Here is an 18,166-nt window from a genome sequence, read left to right as displayed (position 1 = left end):
GGTTAAGTGCTTCCTAACATCCACTTCTTCCTGTTGGCAGTAGTTGATATTCAAGGCAGATATATGTTCACGTACACTACGCACGTTACAAATGTACGGACCTGATGTAATACGTGCAGACATACACGCACGCGGACGCGCGACCCTCGTGCGTGCATTTGTGCCGCAGCTTAATTTCAAAATCGGTAGCACTACAACTTGCGCAGAACACGAGCATATGCGCAAAATACACTCACACGTGTAACGCAACAAATTTCCTAAAGTGCTGGCTTATATAAGAGAAGCCCGAATACAATTAGGCATGTACACACGCTACGTATTGATTTACTCGCCGAGGAGAATTAAGTTGTCGTGATCGAATTGATTAGAAAAAAAAAAACTACCGTAGTGTCCATCACTTGCTTTCGAATGAGCAAGTTTCTAATTTGCACCATTCTCAGCCGCGCGTCGTCTGCAGCTTTCAAGAAGTGACAGAACGATACGTTGCCATGCTTCCACCGCGACGCCGCGCATTGCGGCACACTCTAATGATCTTTGTACATAGCTTTCGTCTTTTTTGGGGGGCTCACGCGTGCGGCATGCTCTTTCAGGGTTCACCCTGTTAGCGCCGTTTCCTGGTGCGGCCGCTAGGTGGCGAGCGTTTAGTTGGAGTCGCGAATTGCACACTCTTGAATTATTGAATTTTCGCTGCACCAAACGACAGCGTTTAGCAGATAAAAATTCATTGTGATCTAAACATTTTTTGCCATCAAGGAAACTCAACACTGATACGTAGATTGCTTGCATGCACGCACAAAGGATCGTGAAATCTTAATTGAAACGGTCAAAATAGGCTAGCTGATTGTATTCAGAGAACATTGCGTTCGACAGGTAAAATATGGTTCTCACATGTACAGTTGGGCAAGGCGTGCGACGATTGTCAATAGAATTGCCTGATAGAGTCCCTATCATCTGCCACCTTTGCCGGTGACAGGTACTTTTGCCTGAGGAGCGTGTGAGTGGCAGAGTGAATGGAAAGGCAGTGCGCAACCTATCCAGGTTCATCTCACAAAGCTTGCTTTAAGTGTTCGTCAGTAATGAATTTTTCATCACAACATTCACAGCTGCTCTTTCTGACGCACAGGCGGATGATGAATGAGATGAAAATAAGATACTATGTTCATTTTAGGCACGGACACGATTGTAAAACAGTTGTGGTGAACGGTCAGTCACTAATGAAATACCAAATGGCAAGTGCAAAGCAGACGTGTGTAAATGTACCAGCTGATCATCCCTTTCAATACTCCCTGTGGACCTATTTAAACGTGTACACTGTACGTATACAAACATTCTTTACATGTGCAATGTGCAGGCTTCATAAAAACAAAAAAGTAATAGTTTTTTTCTCAGTTAACGACAATTGTTGGCTGGCCGCTCATGCTGCCATATACCTTTGTCCTGTCCGGGCATCCAGGAGAAAGCACCGGCGCAGTCGGTGACCTGACGGATGCGGATAGAGAAGCCCTGGCGAGGGCTGCCCTGGTCAGAGCGGAACACCAGCACTTTCTCGGTTTCTGGTTGGTAGAAGGAAAACTTCTCTGCATGGCGTGGAAAGAGGAAAAAAAAAAAACGATCAGCGCTTGCCGGCTTCAACACAGTCATCTTCTGTCACCTGCCTTGACTGTACACCGCTGTGGCGCGCTGTAAGCAAAGACACCTCTTTCACCGCAGGCACTTATTCACGACAACGTGAATGAAACCAGTCAGCCACGGTCGTCTCGTCTGCCTCAGTCGCCCTGTTTCTCTGTATACAGTAACTATAGTTACTGAAACGTACAGGTGCCCTCAAGCTAATTCGTGACCTTGATCACGCCACCGCTCGCTGGTGGAGCGCCCTGGTGGATAAATACCGCTTATGTCTGCGCATGCGTGGTCTGCAAGTATATCTCCCTAGTACATCTAAGTTGTCTCGCTCTAAAAGGGTAGCGCTAGGTGCTTTTCAGTGTTATGGCGAACAGGCCTGGGTGGATAGAGATCTCGAGCATGCCGCACACTGTTAGTTATGAAATGTGGTGTGCCCTCATGATTATCTGCATTCATTGTGGGAGACTGCGTGCAAGTAAGGCGGCATGGCTACAACGGCATCGATGTTTGCTTACAACCACGTTACTTCGTTTTCAGAAATATTAATTCCTGCTTTAATCATCTACCTAACCATGCTTCCACTAGTTTGATTATTTGAGGACAACTTGTTTTATTACATGACCTGACAGGTGTGTCTGCCATAGCAGCATTAAAACATTTCACAAAATAAAATAGGGCGGCGTGTTTCTCAAAGCCAGTTTCATGCAGAGAAACGATTTCTTGCGAACTGTAATAAGCTCTGCACGACACCAGAGTTTCTTATTTGCTCACCACATACCGTACTTTGCATATATTTGCGCACCAATCAATGACAAACTCTGTGCGCTTGGCAACGAGTATTTTTCATTTTGATCACGTGTTCACGTGTCATCGTTTGTGGGCACAGACATTCATGGTCTTTTGCTCGGAGGTACAACACTGGAGAACGATAGTGCGTCTAAGCTAAATGCAAAATAAATAGCATCATGGTAAATTTATTTGTATAAGAGGGGGAACACTGTTCATTTTTTCACACAAAATGAAGAATCTAAACGTAACTGTCTGCCGCCGATGCGCTCATTGTCGCATCAGAGGAAAATGCCGCCAGGGCTATAGGCATATTTACCTCCCGTAAATATTCTGGTGTGACAATAGTCACGGCCCAACGTAGCGAAGGAAGAAAAACAAAACACCGATGCACACGAACAGAGATGCACACATGACTGCGTATGTTGCAACGCCATGCATGCGCACACACAGTTTGTCACACACACCAATCGCCGTGCCCCCATTATAGGAAAGCGCTGAGGGGCACCTAGTGCTACCATTCTGTTGCATTGGTACGCTAGTCTACTCGCAGTAGAGGGTGACGCTTGTCTTTCAGAGAGGCCGTGCACGTGCCACCTATCAAAGTACTTTTTCGTCAGCGCGCTACAGAGGCAAGTGGCTGCTTGTGCAGCGTTTTAAATGATTCTGAGAGCGCCTGTACGTTCGTGAACGTGATGCACGCTAGTACAAACATCAAAACAAAAGACACAACAAAGAAGTAGTAGGAAACAGAACTACTCCTTCGACTTGATATTCAACGTATAAACACCGTTGGAGTAATAAATAAGCCCTAGAATAAAAATTTTCAGAGGCGAAGAGATACGTTTTTACTCTGCAAATGTCCTTTGTAGGTGAATTACTACAGTTCGGGGAGGCTGGAAGCCCCTACTTCAAAGAGAGAAGCCATCAAATGAGCAGAATATTACCAAAAGTGTTGGTCTATACTTATTTACCGAAGTCAGCAGACACTCCTAACATCAGGCAACTTTAACCTACCTGGCGTTATTGTAACAAACTTTGCCTCCGTTTTTTGTGCGCATGTCGTAGTCTATATTGTGCTCGATAGTTTTGCATACGTATCTCGTGAACCCAGTGTGAATCTGTTTTGGCTCACTCCATAGGCTTGGTCTCGAATAACTTCTTTTTATACATTATTATCTATTTGTGGATAAGTTTTAGACAACACAGTTGTTCAGTGCCTGGTTCGGTGCACCTGCATTCTGGTGATAATAAGGGTAAATTTCAAGGAAGAAAAAAAAACAGTATGTGCTACTCCTTTCAATGAGTCATGGCTTTCGATGTATATGACTCCCTTCAAGGAGACGTGTTAGCTTTATTTTTTAATTACCTCACATCTCTACCAAGAGATCTTTTACGAGAGCTCACGCGTCTGTTCAGAGAATATCTTATACGTGGCATGAACTAAAAAAAATCAAATGACTGTTTTATTTTTCTTGTAGTGCATGCACGTGTAGCGTCACGCCGCGATAGTAATATAATGATGTCTGAGGGTTGTACGCACCACAACCAAGATATGATTACGAGACACCCCGTAGTGGAGGGTTTAGTAAAACTTGAAATTCGGCAAGATAGAGCATCGCAAAAGGAAACTTTTCGTGCGCAAGAACAAGACCTTCGCCAATCTTTTCCCTCTCATTCTTGTGAATGTATAGTTCTATTGCTTAAAAGTTTTCCATTTGCGCAGCGGAGGACATTTGAATCATCTGGAGTTGTTTAACGTGCAGTGACATCGTGCCACATGCATGCCACGAAACAGATTGCCGCAGAACGTAAGAAAATCAGGCGCATTCTATTGAACAATGTTTCACAGTACAGCTACGCAGGAATTGGTAGGGACCTCTGTCTGTACTTTTTCTAGCTACTCATCTGTATATACATGTAAGCTTGTTCGTTCGCCAAATTTGTTGAAGTGATTGAACATTAAACATATGTTGTTTACCTTAATACCACCACATTAACTATACAACTATTCTTTGTAATAGTACTGCATATTTTGCTCCTAGATTCGCTTACACGTTTCGTCTTGTGACTGCTACTGTACTAGTGATCAGAAATTAGCCAAGCTGCGCAAACGGAGCTTTTTCTTTGGCCTCTATTTTGGCACTGACGGTACACTGAATTACTAAAAATTAAGCATGATCGACTGACTGATTTATGGCGCGTCAACACCCGTGAACGAACTCAGAATTTTTCGAGGGTGCACTCACGGACGCTGTTCTCGGGTAGCGTGCCGCACAGCTTGCGACCGTCCACCTCTAGGTGTTCGTACTGGCAGTCGGGGTTGTGCTCCATGTCGAAGCGGGTGAAGAGCACCTCGAGGGCACACGTGGCGCTGTCATAGCGGCGAACCACGTAGCGGCAGATGGTGCGCGCCGGATAAGGACCCGGAAAGTTGGGACTCTGCACCGTCATCTCGAGCGCCGTGAACGTCTGGTCGCAGTCGGTGGCAGGCCTGGCGGGACCCTGGCCCGGACCCGGACGAGGGTAGGGCGGTGCCCCTCCCGCTGCCGACCCGGGAGTTCCGCCGTGTGGCGAGTGCGGTGATGGGTAGCCAGCTGGCCGAGAAGCGGGGCCGCTGTCTCGAGAGCTCCACTCGGCTGCGTGCAATGTTCGTACGCGTCGCTTTCTTCTATCCGAGGAAGTAGCACTCGAGGCGAAGAATTTGTAAAAAAAATGCCAAGCAAAGACGTGTACGGTAAAAGCATGCAGGGCAGATGCAGCGCGAGTATATTTCGGAGAAAGTCACACGACCTCAAGTTCCACACATATACGCATTTGAAGTTGCATGCGTATGCCACTGTTTTCAAAAACGCTGAAGCAGGAGGAACATTTCACGGCCTACGTATAGCAGTAAATAGAGCACGAAAACCTGAAGGTCACGTTAATAATGTCTCGAGTTCAACCTCCCGAAACCACGCTAATATCATGAAAGACGCCGTAGTAGAGGTTTCCGGAAATTTCGACCATCAGGTGTTTCCTAACGTGCCCTGACAGGACGCGTACCTCTAGCATTTCAACTCTATCGAGATGCGATCGTCGAGGCGGGATCAAACCCGTGTCCTTCGGGCCAACAGCTGATCACCCTAACCACTACACCACCACGGACAACGAAGGTTAGGGTATTCTATTGAAATATGCAATTAGTTATAACGGAGACGTGTAAGTTTGGTTTGTGGCTTCTGCGTACGACATGAGGTCTCTTACAGTATGGTCCTACTAGTTTGCGCACACCCTGATGCGCCATGTTCTAATGAGGAGGACGTACATGTAATGCAAACGCTCATAAATGCGGAATTAAATACACAAGTACTTTGTTGGCATTGCTCACACATGAATAACGTAGTGGAGCCAAATATGCAGAAAATAAAGGGAATGCCATAACGACAGGGCACGCGAGCTTCGGGATGAAGAAATACCTTTCATAAGGATGGCATGAAAGACGCACCAATCTCATTGCACGAGCTGTATATTAATAATCATTATCATAAAGCTACCACATCTCCACTCATGCTCACTTTGCCCACCAGCCTTCTTTGAGCAGCGGCTGACATTTTTCTTAAATTTATTTGAACCTCAATCTCGACTGTTTCATGGGCACGGATGAGTGCTGAACGAAAACATGCACCATCGCATTGGTTGCCTTTGTTTTTGTTAACGCTCTCCATCGATTCTCTTCGTTCGTTCCTTCCATATTGATGACAGCTTTCTTTGGTAGCACGGACATGCATATTATTGGTTAGTTTGCGATATTTTCGTTGTTTTCATGAACACATCATCACATGCTCATTCGCTTCACCTCCTTTCTGACAGATAGTTGACGGGGGGGGGGTGAACTAATTAGGATATTGTGCAGCTCAAGCTATGCTGTGCTCGTAGCATATTGCGAAGAGCAGATTCTGTGCAAGCCCCACGATCATCTAGGTCACCGTCCGCTTAGGTTTCAGCTATGCACTCTGCAGAAACGATAGGAAGAGTGGGCACAGTGGTCAGCGCCCACGCCTAGAACGACAGAGCGTCGCGCTCGAAACTGCATGAGGCACATCAAGTCGGTACATCGCATCTGAGCAGGCGCGGCGCCGACGACACCCTTCCCTTCGTTTTTTATCTTTGTTTATCACGGCGGGTGAACGACCGCTTTGGCCGCCGAAAACGCTCTGCACGGTTCAGCGCAAAAGCAAAAAAAAAAAAAAAGAACAATAAGCGCCAAGAATTTAACTATTCCTGGTAGGATAATACTACGAACTGCGAATAAGTTCGCAGTATAAAATGTGCCGATCTGGGCGATTGCACTCTTTTTTTTTCAGCGCTATATTGTTCCGACGGCTAAAGAAGACATGGTGATCATTCACGCTGCGCATGCTCAGATCTGTTTCGTTTTGAACAGCAAAGTTCACTCTTGCATTGTGACGACAGAAAATAGCGCAAAGAAACGGGGACACAAGACGAGGACACACGGCACAGGCCATACAATTCCTCGATGTCCTCTTCACCTTTCATCCTAACCGCATATGTTGGGCTTACCAACCACGTATGAACAAACCGGTCCTTCCTTACCAATCAGCTCACTCCAAACTAGTTAAAAGAGGCATCATCAGTCATTGTTTTCGTCATGCTTTAAGCAAATCTTGTGAGCACGAAATCGCCAATAGTTTTCATAATCAGTCAGACCGTTTGTTGAAAGCAGGTTATTCTATGCACGTCCAAACTTCAGTTGCAGAAGGCTTGCTTCGTATGCTTCACAACCCAGGATGTACAGCGAGTAGTGACTCAGAGAAACCGAAGCACCTAGTCGTCATACCATACTATCACAAGATATCGCACAACCTAAAGAAATTAGCTAAGCGCTCTGAAGTTAGGGTTGTCTTTTCGGCTCCAAAGAAGTTGGTCAGCCTGTGTGGCCTTCATGACCGTGACGGAAAACCCAAAGGTTGTAGTAAGAAGCATCGAACTGTTTATCTTCCCTGTATCATATGCGTTGTTTATCGTATCCCGCTTTCTTGTGGTAAAGAGTATATTGGACAGACGGGCCGTTGTCTTAATGATCGATTAAGAGAACATTGTAATAATGTGAAAAACGGCCAGTGAAGTTGATTGGCCATACATTGTAAATCCTGCGGCTGCGCGCTGATATTCAATGCATGCACAGTTATCAAGAGAATGTTTGACAAGCTTACTAAAGAGATTATTGAGGCTGAGGCTATCGCTTCACTGGGGTCTAAGTGCGTCAGCACTCCCTCTCTTACGCTCAGTGATAAAGAATTGTATTTTCTAAGAAATTACTTTTTTGTGCGCATCATTCATGCCATGTGATGTTATTTTTCTTGGTGATATAAGCGAGTGCGCGGTGGTAATAAACATTATGTTGGAAGTTAGCGCCTGTGCCGTGTGTCCTCGTCTTGTGTCCTCGTTTCTTTGCGCTATTTTCTGTCGTCACAATGCACCAACAAGCCCAAATTTCGACAGTGTTAACTCTGGCAGTTTGGGCGTCACACTGCGTAATTTTAGACATTTGTGTTGACTATTTTACATGTTTGCATTCTATACTGGTTTGTAGAAGGGTTAGAGTTGGGGCAAGTAGGTTCTGCAAACTTGACACGTGTCGTGTACTACGTTCGTTTGTTTGTGTGTCTGTACGCGTCTTTCATTGTGTTTGAACAGTGCATCGCTAGTGTGGCTAATTTATAGCGTACCACGTAGCCAATCTCTCTAACCTGATTTTTGCTACCTTGAGTCATCAAGAGATCGCCACTTTTTAGCACAAATCAACGGTTAGTATTTAGCTAGTGAATATGGCCACCATTTTTTTTCGAAGAGTTTCGGGTATATGTAGCACAATAATACAATCTGAAATTGAACCACAACTTTAAAATAATGCTCAAGTGTTTGTTCATAATTATAGCAAATGACGACCTCAGAGCAGCAGAGTAAGAAACAACAAAGTGAGAGGCATCCTACTCTGCGAAGCTGAAGTAAGCCGTTAGAAACATGACACAGAAGTCAGGGAGCTTTTGAAACAAAAACAGCAGTCACGCAGAGCGCGACTAAAGTTGAAATCGCTGTCCGGAAAATCTTCTTTCAACATAGCGTGTTCTTATTTTAAGTTTGCAACTTAAGCAGCACACTTCTCACGCCCGTCTGCCCCAGAATTCGTTTGGTGGCATGCGTTGCCTTGTCTGCCTTCCCACGATACACTTGTCCACAAAACATAATAATCGACGTTTGCCACACCTGTATTCTCCGTGTCATTTTCAGTTAACCGTTGGCAAGTGGTGGTGTTTGCCCAGTTAACACATATACAGTAAAAACCTCGGTGATCTGAATTTCGTGGAGTCACCAAAAATATTAGCACCCGAAAGTCGTATTGCCAGAAAAAAATATGAAATTAGCGTGAACCACAAGAAAGCTGACGTACATTTTCATACATTGTTTCTCTGGGCCGCAGCCTCATAAAGACCTCTAAATTACCATCGGTAAAGCTTTTGGCATCAACAATAGTACAACTACTCGTAGATAATAATGAATTGTAATTAATGAACGGTCTTTACTGTGATCCTTGACAGCAAGTGTCTCCTTTCAAGATTTAGCACACTTTTCCGCATCGGCGCGAGTACTCTAGCGATAATCACTTCAAAAGCGCTTTTCAGGCGATACATGAAGGCCAGAAAATTGTATAATCTATATATTTATCTATCTGTCTATATATTTTTTTTGTAGACCAAACTTGGATACGAGAAACTAACAGAGCTTGAAGCTGCTTGGTCACAACATGAATAACTTGAAAATTTTGTCGCATACGTTGTCAAGTCCTTTCTTACAAACACGTGTGGCTCATACTCGTATACCAAGGGCCGCTTTACGCCGGTATGCGCCACAGGTGATTGAAAGTTTATATCTCGGTGATCCCAGAGTAGCAAGGACAAATATTAGTGACTTATAATTTAGAGCATTGACTGAAACTGACATCGGCAGCGTAGACTCGAAGAAAGCAAAGAATAAAGATCAGCATTTAAGCAGGAGTCGAGCCCAAGCAGTCTGCGGTGCAATCAGGTATCTTGCCACAGTGTCATGTCCTCTCTTAAAAATGCTTTGGAAAATACACTATGCGGGCGTAAGGTCGGTGAAACTGCAATAGTGGATGCAGTGGTGACTATTCAATTTTATAACAAAGCAATAAACGTCATTTGTTTACACTTATGACGCAGACATCCTGCCGGGTTAACGTGAATTGTGGCTCCAATGTTTACTCCGCTTCATAGCAGTTTAACAAACATTACTTTTGTATTCCTGTAATTCAGCTAGCTAACTACAGGTTTTATTCGACTCTGGGAAATAGGCTGATGAAAGTTACGTGGGATATTCTCATCGTCACACCGTTAACCACGCTTCGTGTTGATAGTCATGACTAGAGGCTGGATTTAGAGGCACTAAAAAAATTGGGTTTTAGACGCCAGAACTAGACAAGCATAATGCAGTTTTAGGCGCCCAAATTTTAATTGTAGGCCCAATAAATTTTAACAAATATTCCAAACTTTGAGAAAATACGTGTGCGACCTGTGTATACAAGAGAGCAAGGAAAAATGTTTTGGTTTGTGATAGTAAAAAGGCGCCAAGGGTGGGGCATAGCCATTCAATTTTTTCCCGCAGTGTTTGCAGAACACGGTCAGTACTTTTATTGCCCAGCATGGCGAGTTAAGTGTCAACCATAGAAAAACACGCTCATGAGTCTCATTCTTTTCGGCATGGCTAAGAAGGGCAACACAGGAGCAAATAGCCAGACCGGTAATAGGCCAGAAGAATCTCAGTCTCGTATTAACCGGGTCTAATCGCACAGGGCTAATTTTTCCTCTGCCTGTGAACACCTTAACAGGCCCTTTACAAGGTTTCAGAAATTTGACCAGGTAAATGAAATGCATACACTGGGTGCTCATGATCTCGTCTGCCAAGATTTGCAAGGCTACACACTCCGGGAAGAGGTAGAATGTGAGACTGAACGCTGTTTGCCTTTCATCTAACGGGCGCCCGCCCAACATGGTGAAGGTGTCGTACAGCAAGGAATGGCTTTGTGTATGTCAAAGTAGTATGTTACATTGTGAGACTTTTTCGAGGTGACACGTGTAACTTCTGCTATCTGTTGCTTGAACGGAAGTACACTCAAACCTCAATATAACGAACGTGGATATAACGAAATCAATAAAAGTTTGTCTTGCAGAAGATATAGTGTTAAAAAGAAAACTTTGTATTGAACTTTCGGATATAACACACTTATTTTTGTGTTAGATGAAACTTTGTTATGATGACGTTTAGAGGAATCCATCCAAGAGAAACGGGCAGGACAGTACAGAGAATGCCGAAATGACGGAACACCATTTGCATACACTATCTAGCTTGGGCCTGTCATGTGAATGTAATCTTGTGTGCGCATAACGTGTTCATGTGTCTGCAACGTGTTACCTACCCGCTCCGAGTTGCTCTGACACCAAATAGCGCGGAGAAAAATTCCAGTTAATCAGTCAGAATTTATTTGCAGCTTCTTAAACACTCACAGGAGCTTCGTGGGTACAGCAAAAAAAAGCCGTAGATCAAACTTGATAGTGTCCATACCCCCGGGATCGGCAAACATGGTATACAGAGTATACAGAAAGACGACACGGGTGAAGATAAAAGCAAAAAAATACAACAATCACATATAAATTAAAAAGCAACGGACCCAAAGTGCTACTCTGCGGTACACCAGCCTTAATTGGTTTGAATTCGCTTACAAAACCATTCATAATGATTTGCTGACCGTAATAATTGAAGCGAAAAACTAAGCTTTAACAAAATACCTCTAAAGTCATATTGCTCCAGTTTTTGAATAAGGAATGATGATTTGATTTGAGTGATATTTGGGATTGAACACCCCAAAACCACTATATGATTATGGGAGGTGCCATAGTGGAGGGCTCCGGAAATTTTGACCACCTGGGGTTCTTTACCGTGCACCCAAATCTGAACACACCTGCCTAGAGCTTTTCCGCCTCCATCGAAAATGCAGCTGCCGCAGCCAGGATTCAATCCCGCGACCTGTACCTTAGCCACTAGACCACCGTGGTGGGGAAGAAACAAGAGTTAGTTGAATCAAGTGCTTTTGAGTAGCCAATGATTATGCTTAGTGTACAGAGATGATCTGTAAAATTTGGCTAGCGAAGTCTACACCAGTCCAGTAGCAAAGGCTTAGCTCACCTCCTCGCATCATGCTTTCAACATTCGTAATGAAACAATAAAAAAAGTTCCTGTGGTACAAAGTTTTTCATTGGGCACACAACTACTTCCAGCATCTAAATCAAGTTTCTCATGTGAATTGGTGAAGCGCCCTTTAAGCAGTAAGTTACAAACAAAACAGAAACCATATAGACATCAGTATTTTTTAATCCAATGCTGTGCTTTCGCCTGATGACACTCCACGGTTTCAGGGGACCTCAGTTCAAATTTCATTCCGGCGATGAAGGACAATTACGGCGAGCACGTGGCCCGTGTTGTGATCTCTTGACAGCTTTCGCTGCAAAATTATTTGCCATTTCTGCCGCATGGTGTGATGATGCTTCAGCCAGCTTCTGCACATCGATCTCGTCTTGTCAGCTGATGAAGTCGTGCAACTTTGTTGTGGACGCGTACAGCCGCGGCGACGCCTGTGTGTAGCGCACAAGCAGCCGGCCTTGCTCTGCGGAGCGACACCTTGCGGCCGTTGCGGGCTGTGACGTTACGTGCACAGGAGTATGCGCGGCCTCACAGACATCCAGAGATACTCTGCATGGTGGAAGGCGTGCTTGTATATCCGAAAATCCGCACTCACCCATGGTGATTTCGTCATAGCTATTTCATGACGATGCACGTTTTGACTGATAACACACGCTGCAAAACTGGCCTTCTAGAATTTGTTTACGCAGCTGTTGGCATTATCATACCTTCATATTCCTCGAAAAAGCCACAAAGCTTGCATCGTTGATGCAGGCGCGTTTTATCAGTCGCAACGCGCTTCGTCTTTGGAAATATATGAGACGAAAGCGCCCTGAGGGATCGCGGATATTCGGCAAAACTAGCACACCTTCCACCATGCAGAGCATGCCTGCATAACTGTAAGGCCGCGCATGCTCCTGTGCACGCGATGTCACAACCCGCAATGGTCGCAAGGTGTCGCTCCGCAGAGCAAGGCTGGCCACTCGCGCTATACACAGATTTGGCCACGGCTGCACACCACACCGTCGTCGGTAGCTAAGAACACCTGTGATTTGAGGTACTACCGACGTCAAATCAAACACCAAAAGCGGGTGCGTGCACATCCAGTTGGACAGCATTGCGCATACGGGTGCCTGTCATTTCGCGGTGATGGCTGGACGGCGCGCACAATGAAATTGCGAATGTTTGCCGCTGTTTGCTTTCATTTGACAATGATAGCATGTGAGCATTATAGCGCTTGGACACTACGCTACGTGAATGATGGCAACCGCAAGCCGTAATGTCTGTCGAGTGAGGTGCCGCGTCACAGTTGTTCTGTCTAAACACGTTGAAAACGCAACCAGGAAGTCAAATGTGAACACATCAAAATCACGTGAAACCTCACCGTTTGTTCATATGAATATGAAACACTGATTTTTCAGTTTATATGATCCCTTATGACATTGAGGTGGACTGATGAACTAGCACACAACACTCTATGGCACTTGCCGTGCTCGGTGCTGCGACAGTAACACACGGTCGTTTCAGTTGACCAGTGAGAACATGATTTTACTGACGTGTAACGAGTTATCGTTGACCTAACGAAAGAGTAGCGAAGTAACATCACAAATGGCATACACAGCGCTACTAAATTCACTACGACGGTGGCCAATCGGTACGACACAGACGAACACTCTTCACAAGCTCTTCCGAAGTAACATCGTTGTGCTATAGTGATTTCGCTGTATTACACCAAAGTGCACTCGGTACCTTATACCGAGTCCAATCAGTATGGAGTAACGTTGTACACTCTAGTACTTGGCCTGTTAATGCTTTTCCTTGTTAGAGCTGTCAAACGACATCAAATTTATTCATTAGACAGATTCGTGAGAAGGCGCCAAGTTTCACACTAAAAGGCAATAGAGCTTGCCTGGGCTAATAAATCTCGACAATAAATTGTGCTACATGAGATTAAATAACAAAAAAATTAAAATGCAACGACGTTGTCCTAATCGCGCCCTTTTTCTGTAACAAAAGTGCACTTATGAGGACTAACGTGTTTTCAGCGCAAGTTGCACATATACTACGGACAGACAGACAAAGAACTTTATTGCGCATATACTACAGCACATATTTATTAGATATATAAGAAAATTACACCTATTCATTAATAAGTGCTAGGTAGTTGATGATAAGTGCTTGGTAGTTGATTGAACACGCTAGATGCTCCTCCGACTCAATGCGAACGTTAACGAAAGATTTGTCACATATACCAAATAGACGGACAGCCGCGGCCACGTCTGTAGAGCATGCGAGCAGTCAGTTTTCACTCTGCGGGACAAAACCTTGAGGTAGTTGCAGGCTCTGACAGGGTGTATCAGAAGCATGCGCTGTCTAGTTGTGAGGCTGACCATGATAGAGCGCGACAATGCCTCAAGCTTCCGCCCCACAGAGTGAGAATCGGCTGCTCGCGTGCTCTACACAGACGTGGCTTTGGCTGCACTTTCTTTCTTTCTCCGTCAGTCCCTCCACGTTGATTGCAAAATGGAAGACAACAGTGTTGCGGTATTTTGATCCCCATGAATAAAAGAAACAATAGCACGTGTTCCAGTGCCGCATTCACGACGTAGGTATACGCAAAAACAAGTGCTCTGTGCTTGTGCGCCTGGTGTCGCCTGCTCCGCCTGACATAACCAAAATGACGCCGGTGATTAGTACTGCACCTGCAAAATGGCGCTGCCATTCGCGCAAGGTCTATTTAGTTTAAGAAAACCACCACATTTGTTCACGGCAACCTTTTTTTTTGAACTCACCAAGACTACGAATAAATCTTTGTCTTTGCCTTATGCTGCTTACAAACATGTTAGGGACAGGTGAAGCGGAAACCCGGAGGCAAACCGCTCAGCCTTTCGTCTTTACTGATTTTTTTTCTCGAAATACTTCCGCTTGTATTTATTAAAAAGGCTTTAAAAATTTGGTGATCGTTATGTTATATCGGAAGCCTATTTTCAGCGCATTGTTAAGAGACGGATTGCCCGCCATGGTGGTAGTGGCTAAGGTAGTCGGCTGCTGACCCGCAGGTCGCGGGTTCGAATCCCAGCTTCGGCGGCTGCATTTCCAGTGGAGGCGGAAACGTTGTAGGCCCGTGTGCTCAGATTTGGGCGCACGTTAAAGAACCCCAGGTGGTGGAAATTTCTGGAGCCTTCAAATGCGGTGTCTTTCCTAATCATATAGTGGTTTTGAGACGTTAAACCCCACATATCGATCAATCAAGGAACAGATTGTCATTTAACACCTAAAGGAGCCACTGAAACAAGCTCGCACGATTATTCTAAAGGCAGCTGCAGCGAGCCCATGGAGTGTGCAGCGTGTCGTACCCACCTCGCCGTCCAGGGAAAGAGCGAAATCCGAAAATTAAGGAGGAAAACGCGCACGCGAACGATGGTGTCACAACGTTTCAGATGAATATACGCACACGTCATCGTGTGCGTACCTGCGCGAAAATCGTTTGGTAATGATGGCACACCACTACACGGCAGGCTGATGGCGCTTGGCCAGCGCCACTGAAAAAATTCCTATCCCTACTGACATCGTATGGGTCGTCATGGTAAAACCAAGGTTTTTTTCTGTATTGCCAAGAATATGCAGTGCCGTCCACTGGAGGAGGTGCCACCTGCAGTTTGTTACCTTGGGACCTCCACCTGCATATTTATTTGCAATGTATTACAGTTCGGACGCCAATAAAGAAAGATTGGTTGATTGATTGATTGAAGGGGCTTCAATGTAGCTCGAATTAACTTGGCTGGCTCGAGCAAAGCAACTTGCGTGAAGGCAACGGAGGAGAAAAGAGAAGCGCAACGCCAGCGGCCTCAGCAATTTAAACCTGAAGATACACGAAGGCGCATTAAGGACTTTGCCATTCGCGTACACAGGCTGCGATGCCTAATTCATTTGACAAACCAGCGGCGCGAAGTGCTTGCCCGTGGTTCCCGGGCTGCGGATCGCCGCGTCTTCTGGAACAGCGCGGGCAAGCACGGTGCGTGTGTGCACCTGCGCGTACGTTCGCATCAAACGACGTGGAGTGAAAATCGATGACGGCACACCACTACACTGCAGGCTTATGGGGGCTTTACCAGTGCCCCTGAAAAATTCCTATCACCTCTAAAATCATATGGGCCGTCATTGTAAAACCGAGGTTTTTTTCTGTATTGCCAAGAACAGGCAGTGCCGTCCACTGTTAAGGTGAACACTGCTCAGCGTAGACACGCTCTGCGGAGCCCCGATGCGCTCGGCACGGCCGCGCATCGAAGCTTACTGGAGCTCACTGGAGCATGCGCACAGAGACCAATGACGCATATGCTAAGTGCTGGAGGGTCGCCTGCTAAGCGAGGGCATAGAGAGAGCGCCCCGCTCTTGCTTGGTTGTAGTACACAAAAAGTGGACGCCACTTACGATGTTTTGTATGAATAAGTGTCAGTGTAGTTAAAAGAGGTAGCCGAGTCGTGGGATATCACAAATACGCATATGCCAGTGTGCATGTGTGCTATATCGCACGTAACCCCCCCCCCCCCTCGTTGCGGTGACGCTATAGCTGAGCGTAAACTGTAGGCTAAAAACAGTCCATACGGTATTACATGTTGAAAGCACGCTGTGATTATGAAGCACAATTAAAGTTGACCACCATTTGAATCTAAGCAGGCAATGCTTTTTGCTCTTCCCCCCGTTTGTACGGGGTGCTCTTGTGCGTTACTCCTGCAGCAGCTTAAAATATTTATAATGGAAAACCAGCCATCATGGAGGCATACAGTGCTTATGTTTTCCCATGTCCTGTACCACCTCCTGTACAAATTTAGCTGGAGACTACATCATACTTCACATTGAAATTCATGTATACCGTAGGAATGACGTTTGCTAGAAAAGCATGCACAGCAGTCATTTTAACTAAATTCGTAGTATTCAAGCTCTACATTTATAGTCAGTCAATTATTCCAAATTTTGTGTGCACAGATGTTGTGTCGACAGTCGCAAATGTTATATATGACCAACTGTTTACTGTTGCGTATCGATGATAGCAGCAACACGGGCAATAACAATCCCAGAAGAGATAAGCTGATATGTAGCGCTTATGCTTGCTAGTATAGTAGCCCTGAGCACTGCTATGAAGACTAATTTTAGTGGATGGCGCTCAAGTATACACGTGACGTTAACGCTCCTTGACACCTGTATATAAGAAGCACATACGTAATGATTATAAAATTAAATCGGCAGCACTCCAACCACAATTGTCTCTTCACTAATATTAAGTCCCTACAAAGGATCATTTTTCAAAGCTATTTCGATACCTTGCGCGGCTCTGTGGTTGAGTACTTGATTTCCACGCAGAATGCTTGTGTTCGACTCCAGCTTAAACCCTGATATTTCGTTTTGCATTCGTCAGATCAACGCTGCCGATGTCAGTTTTTCTTAACGCTGTAGCATTTAAATTACCAATGTCTGTTGTAGCTGTTCCTGGGCATATATAAATAGACAATCCCCTGAGGCTAATACCTGCACACCATGTGCCATGGTATAGGGGTGCCACCCGTGTCTAAGGAATTGGTTTGGTGTTGTACGAGATGAAACTTTCACGTTATTTATTTATTTTATTTATTTACAACAAAATGCTGTGGGAGACCACCAGGGGAAAAAAGCTGGTGCAATCAGCTTGAGGGTGTCCTAGACACCCTACACGTGTTACAGCGTAAAAGGTCGTAATGAGCGAAAGAAACAGAAACATGAAATACACACATACTATATTGTACATGAATAACCTTCATACAAAAAAGGCAACGTGTTTCCGTATACACCATAAAGAAACCTAATAAGGAAACATAATAAAAACTGAAATATTTCCCTAGAAAAAGAGCAAAAAACGAAAAATAAAGAAAGGGCGCTGTTTATGAGAAATGTTCATGATAAGAATATTGTGGTGAAAATTCTTCATAGTTCTTTAAAGGAGGTTTCTGCACTGTTAAAAAAACTGCTCTTTACTGACTATATTTAACAAAGAAGCTAACGTGAACCGAAGCATTTGTTGACCGTAGTTAGTACGACATTTCTTAATTTACGATTCTTCAGGTTCGCGAATATTATACTTTATTAGGGTGGGCTGTAATCCTGCTACCGTTTGTAGAGTACTAGTTTTTTTCCCGTTCAGCATGAATTATACTGCCAACATAAGTTATAGTTAAGGATAGAGTTTACCGGGACAATGTTGTATGTAATAAAGAGGTCACTGGTGTGTGAGAAGTATGGAACCTTGCTTGATTGTCTAATCACGCGTTTTTGTAAAACTGCGAGCTTCTCCAAGTTTTCTTTTGTAGTAGTACCCCATACTAGCAACCCATAGTTATCTATGTAAAGACTAGCCAGACATGTTCTTCAAGTCTTCTTACCCTCTCTCATACTAACTTAGGTTTACCCAGATTTTGGTGGTGATCACGAGCATTCACATGTATGCGGATGACAGATAGATGGATAG

The 18,166-nt window shown here is 44.8% G+C and overlaps 1 protein-coding gene across 1 annotated transcript in view; it reads right to left on the bottom strand.

Moving 5' to 3' along the window:
* Window positions 1-18,166, bottom strand: part of LOC119161768 (cubilin) — a 274,271-nt gene that overhangs the window by 25,679 nt on the left and 230,426 nt on the right. Inside the window, exons 26-27 of the mRNA XM_075880748.1 lie at window positions 4,659-5,048; window positions 1,431-1,577 (exon numbers count right to left, since the gene is read on the bottom strand). Coding sequence (XP_075736863.1) covers window positions 1,431-1,577; window positions 4,659-5,048 — 537 coding nt within the window. The remainder of the gene's footprint in view (window positions 1-1,430; window positions 1,578-4,658; window positions 5,049-18,166) is intronic.

Source organism: Rhipicephalus microplus, chromosome X (genome assembly GCF_043290135.1).
Source record: "Rhipicephalus microplus isolate Deutch F79 chromosome X, USDA_Rmic, whole genome shotgun sequence".
Classification (NCBI taxonomy): domain Eukaryota; kingdom Metazoa; phylum Arthropoda; class Arachnida; order Ixodida; family Ixodidae; genus Rhipicephalus; species Rhipicephalus microplus.
Note: the sequence above shows the minus strand (reverse complement) of the source record. Positions and strands in the feature narration are given on the sequence as shown.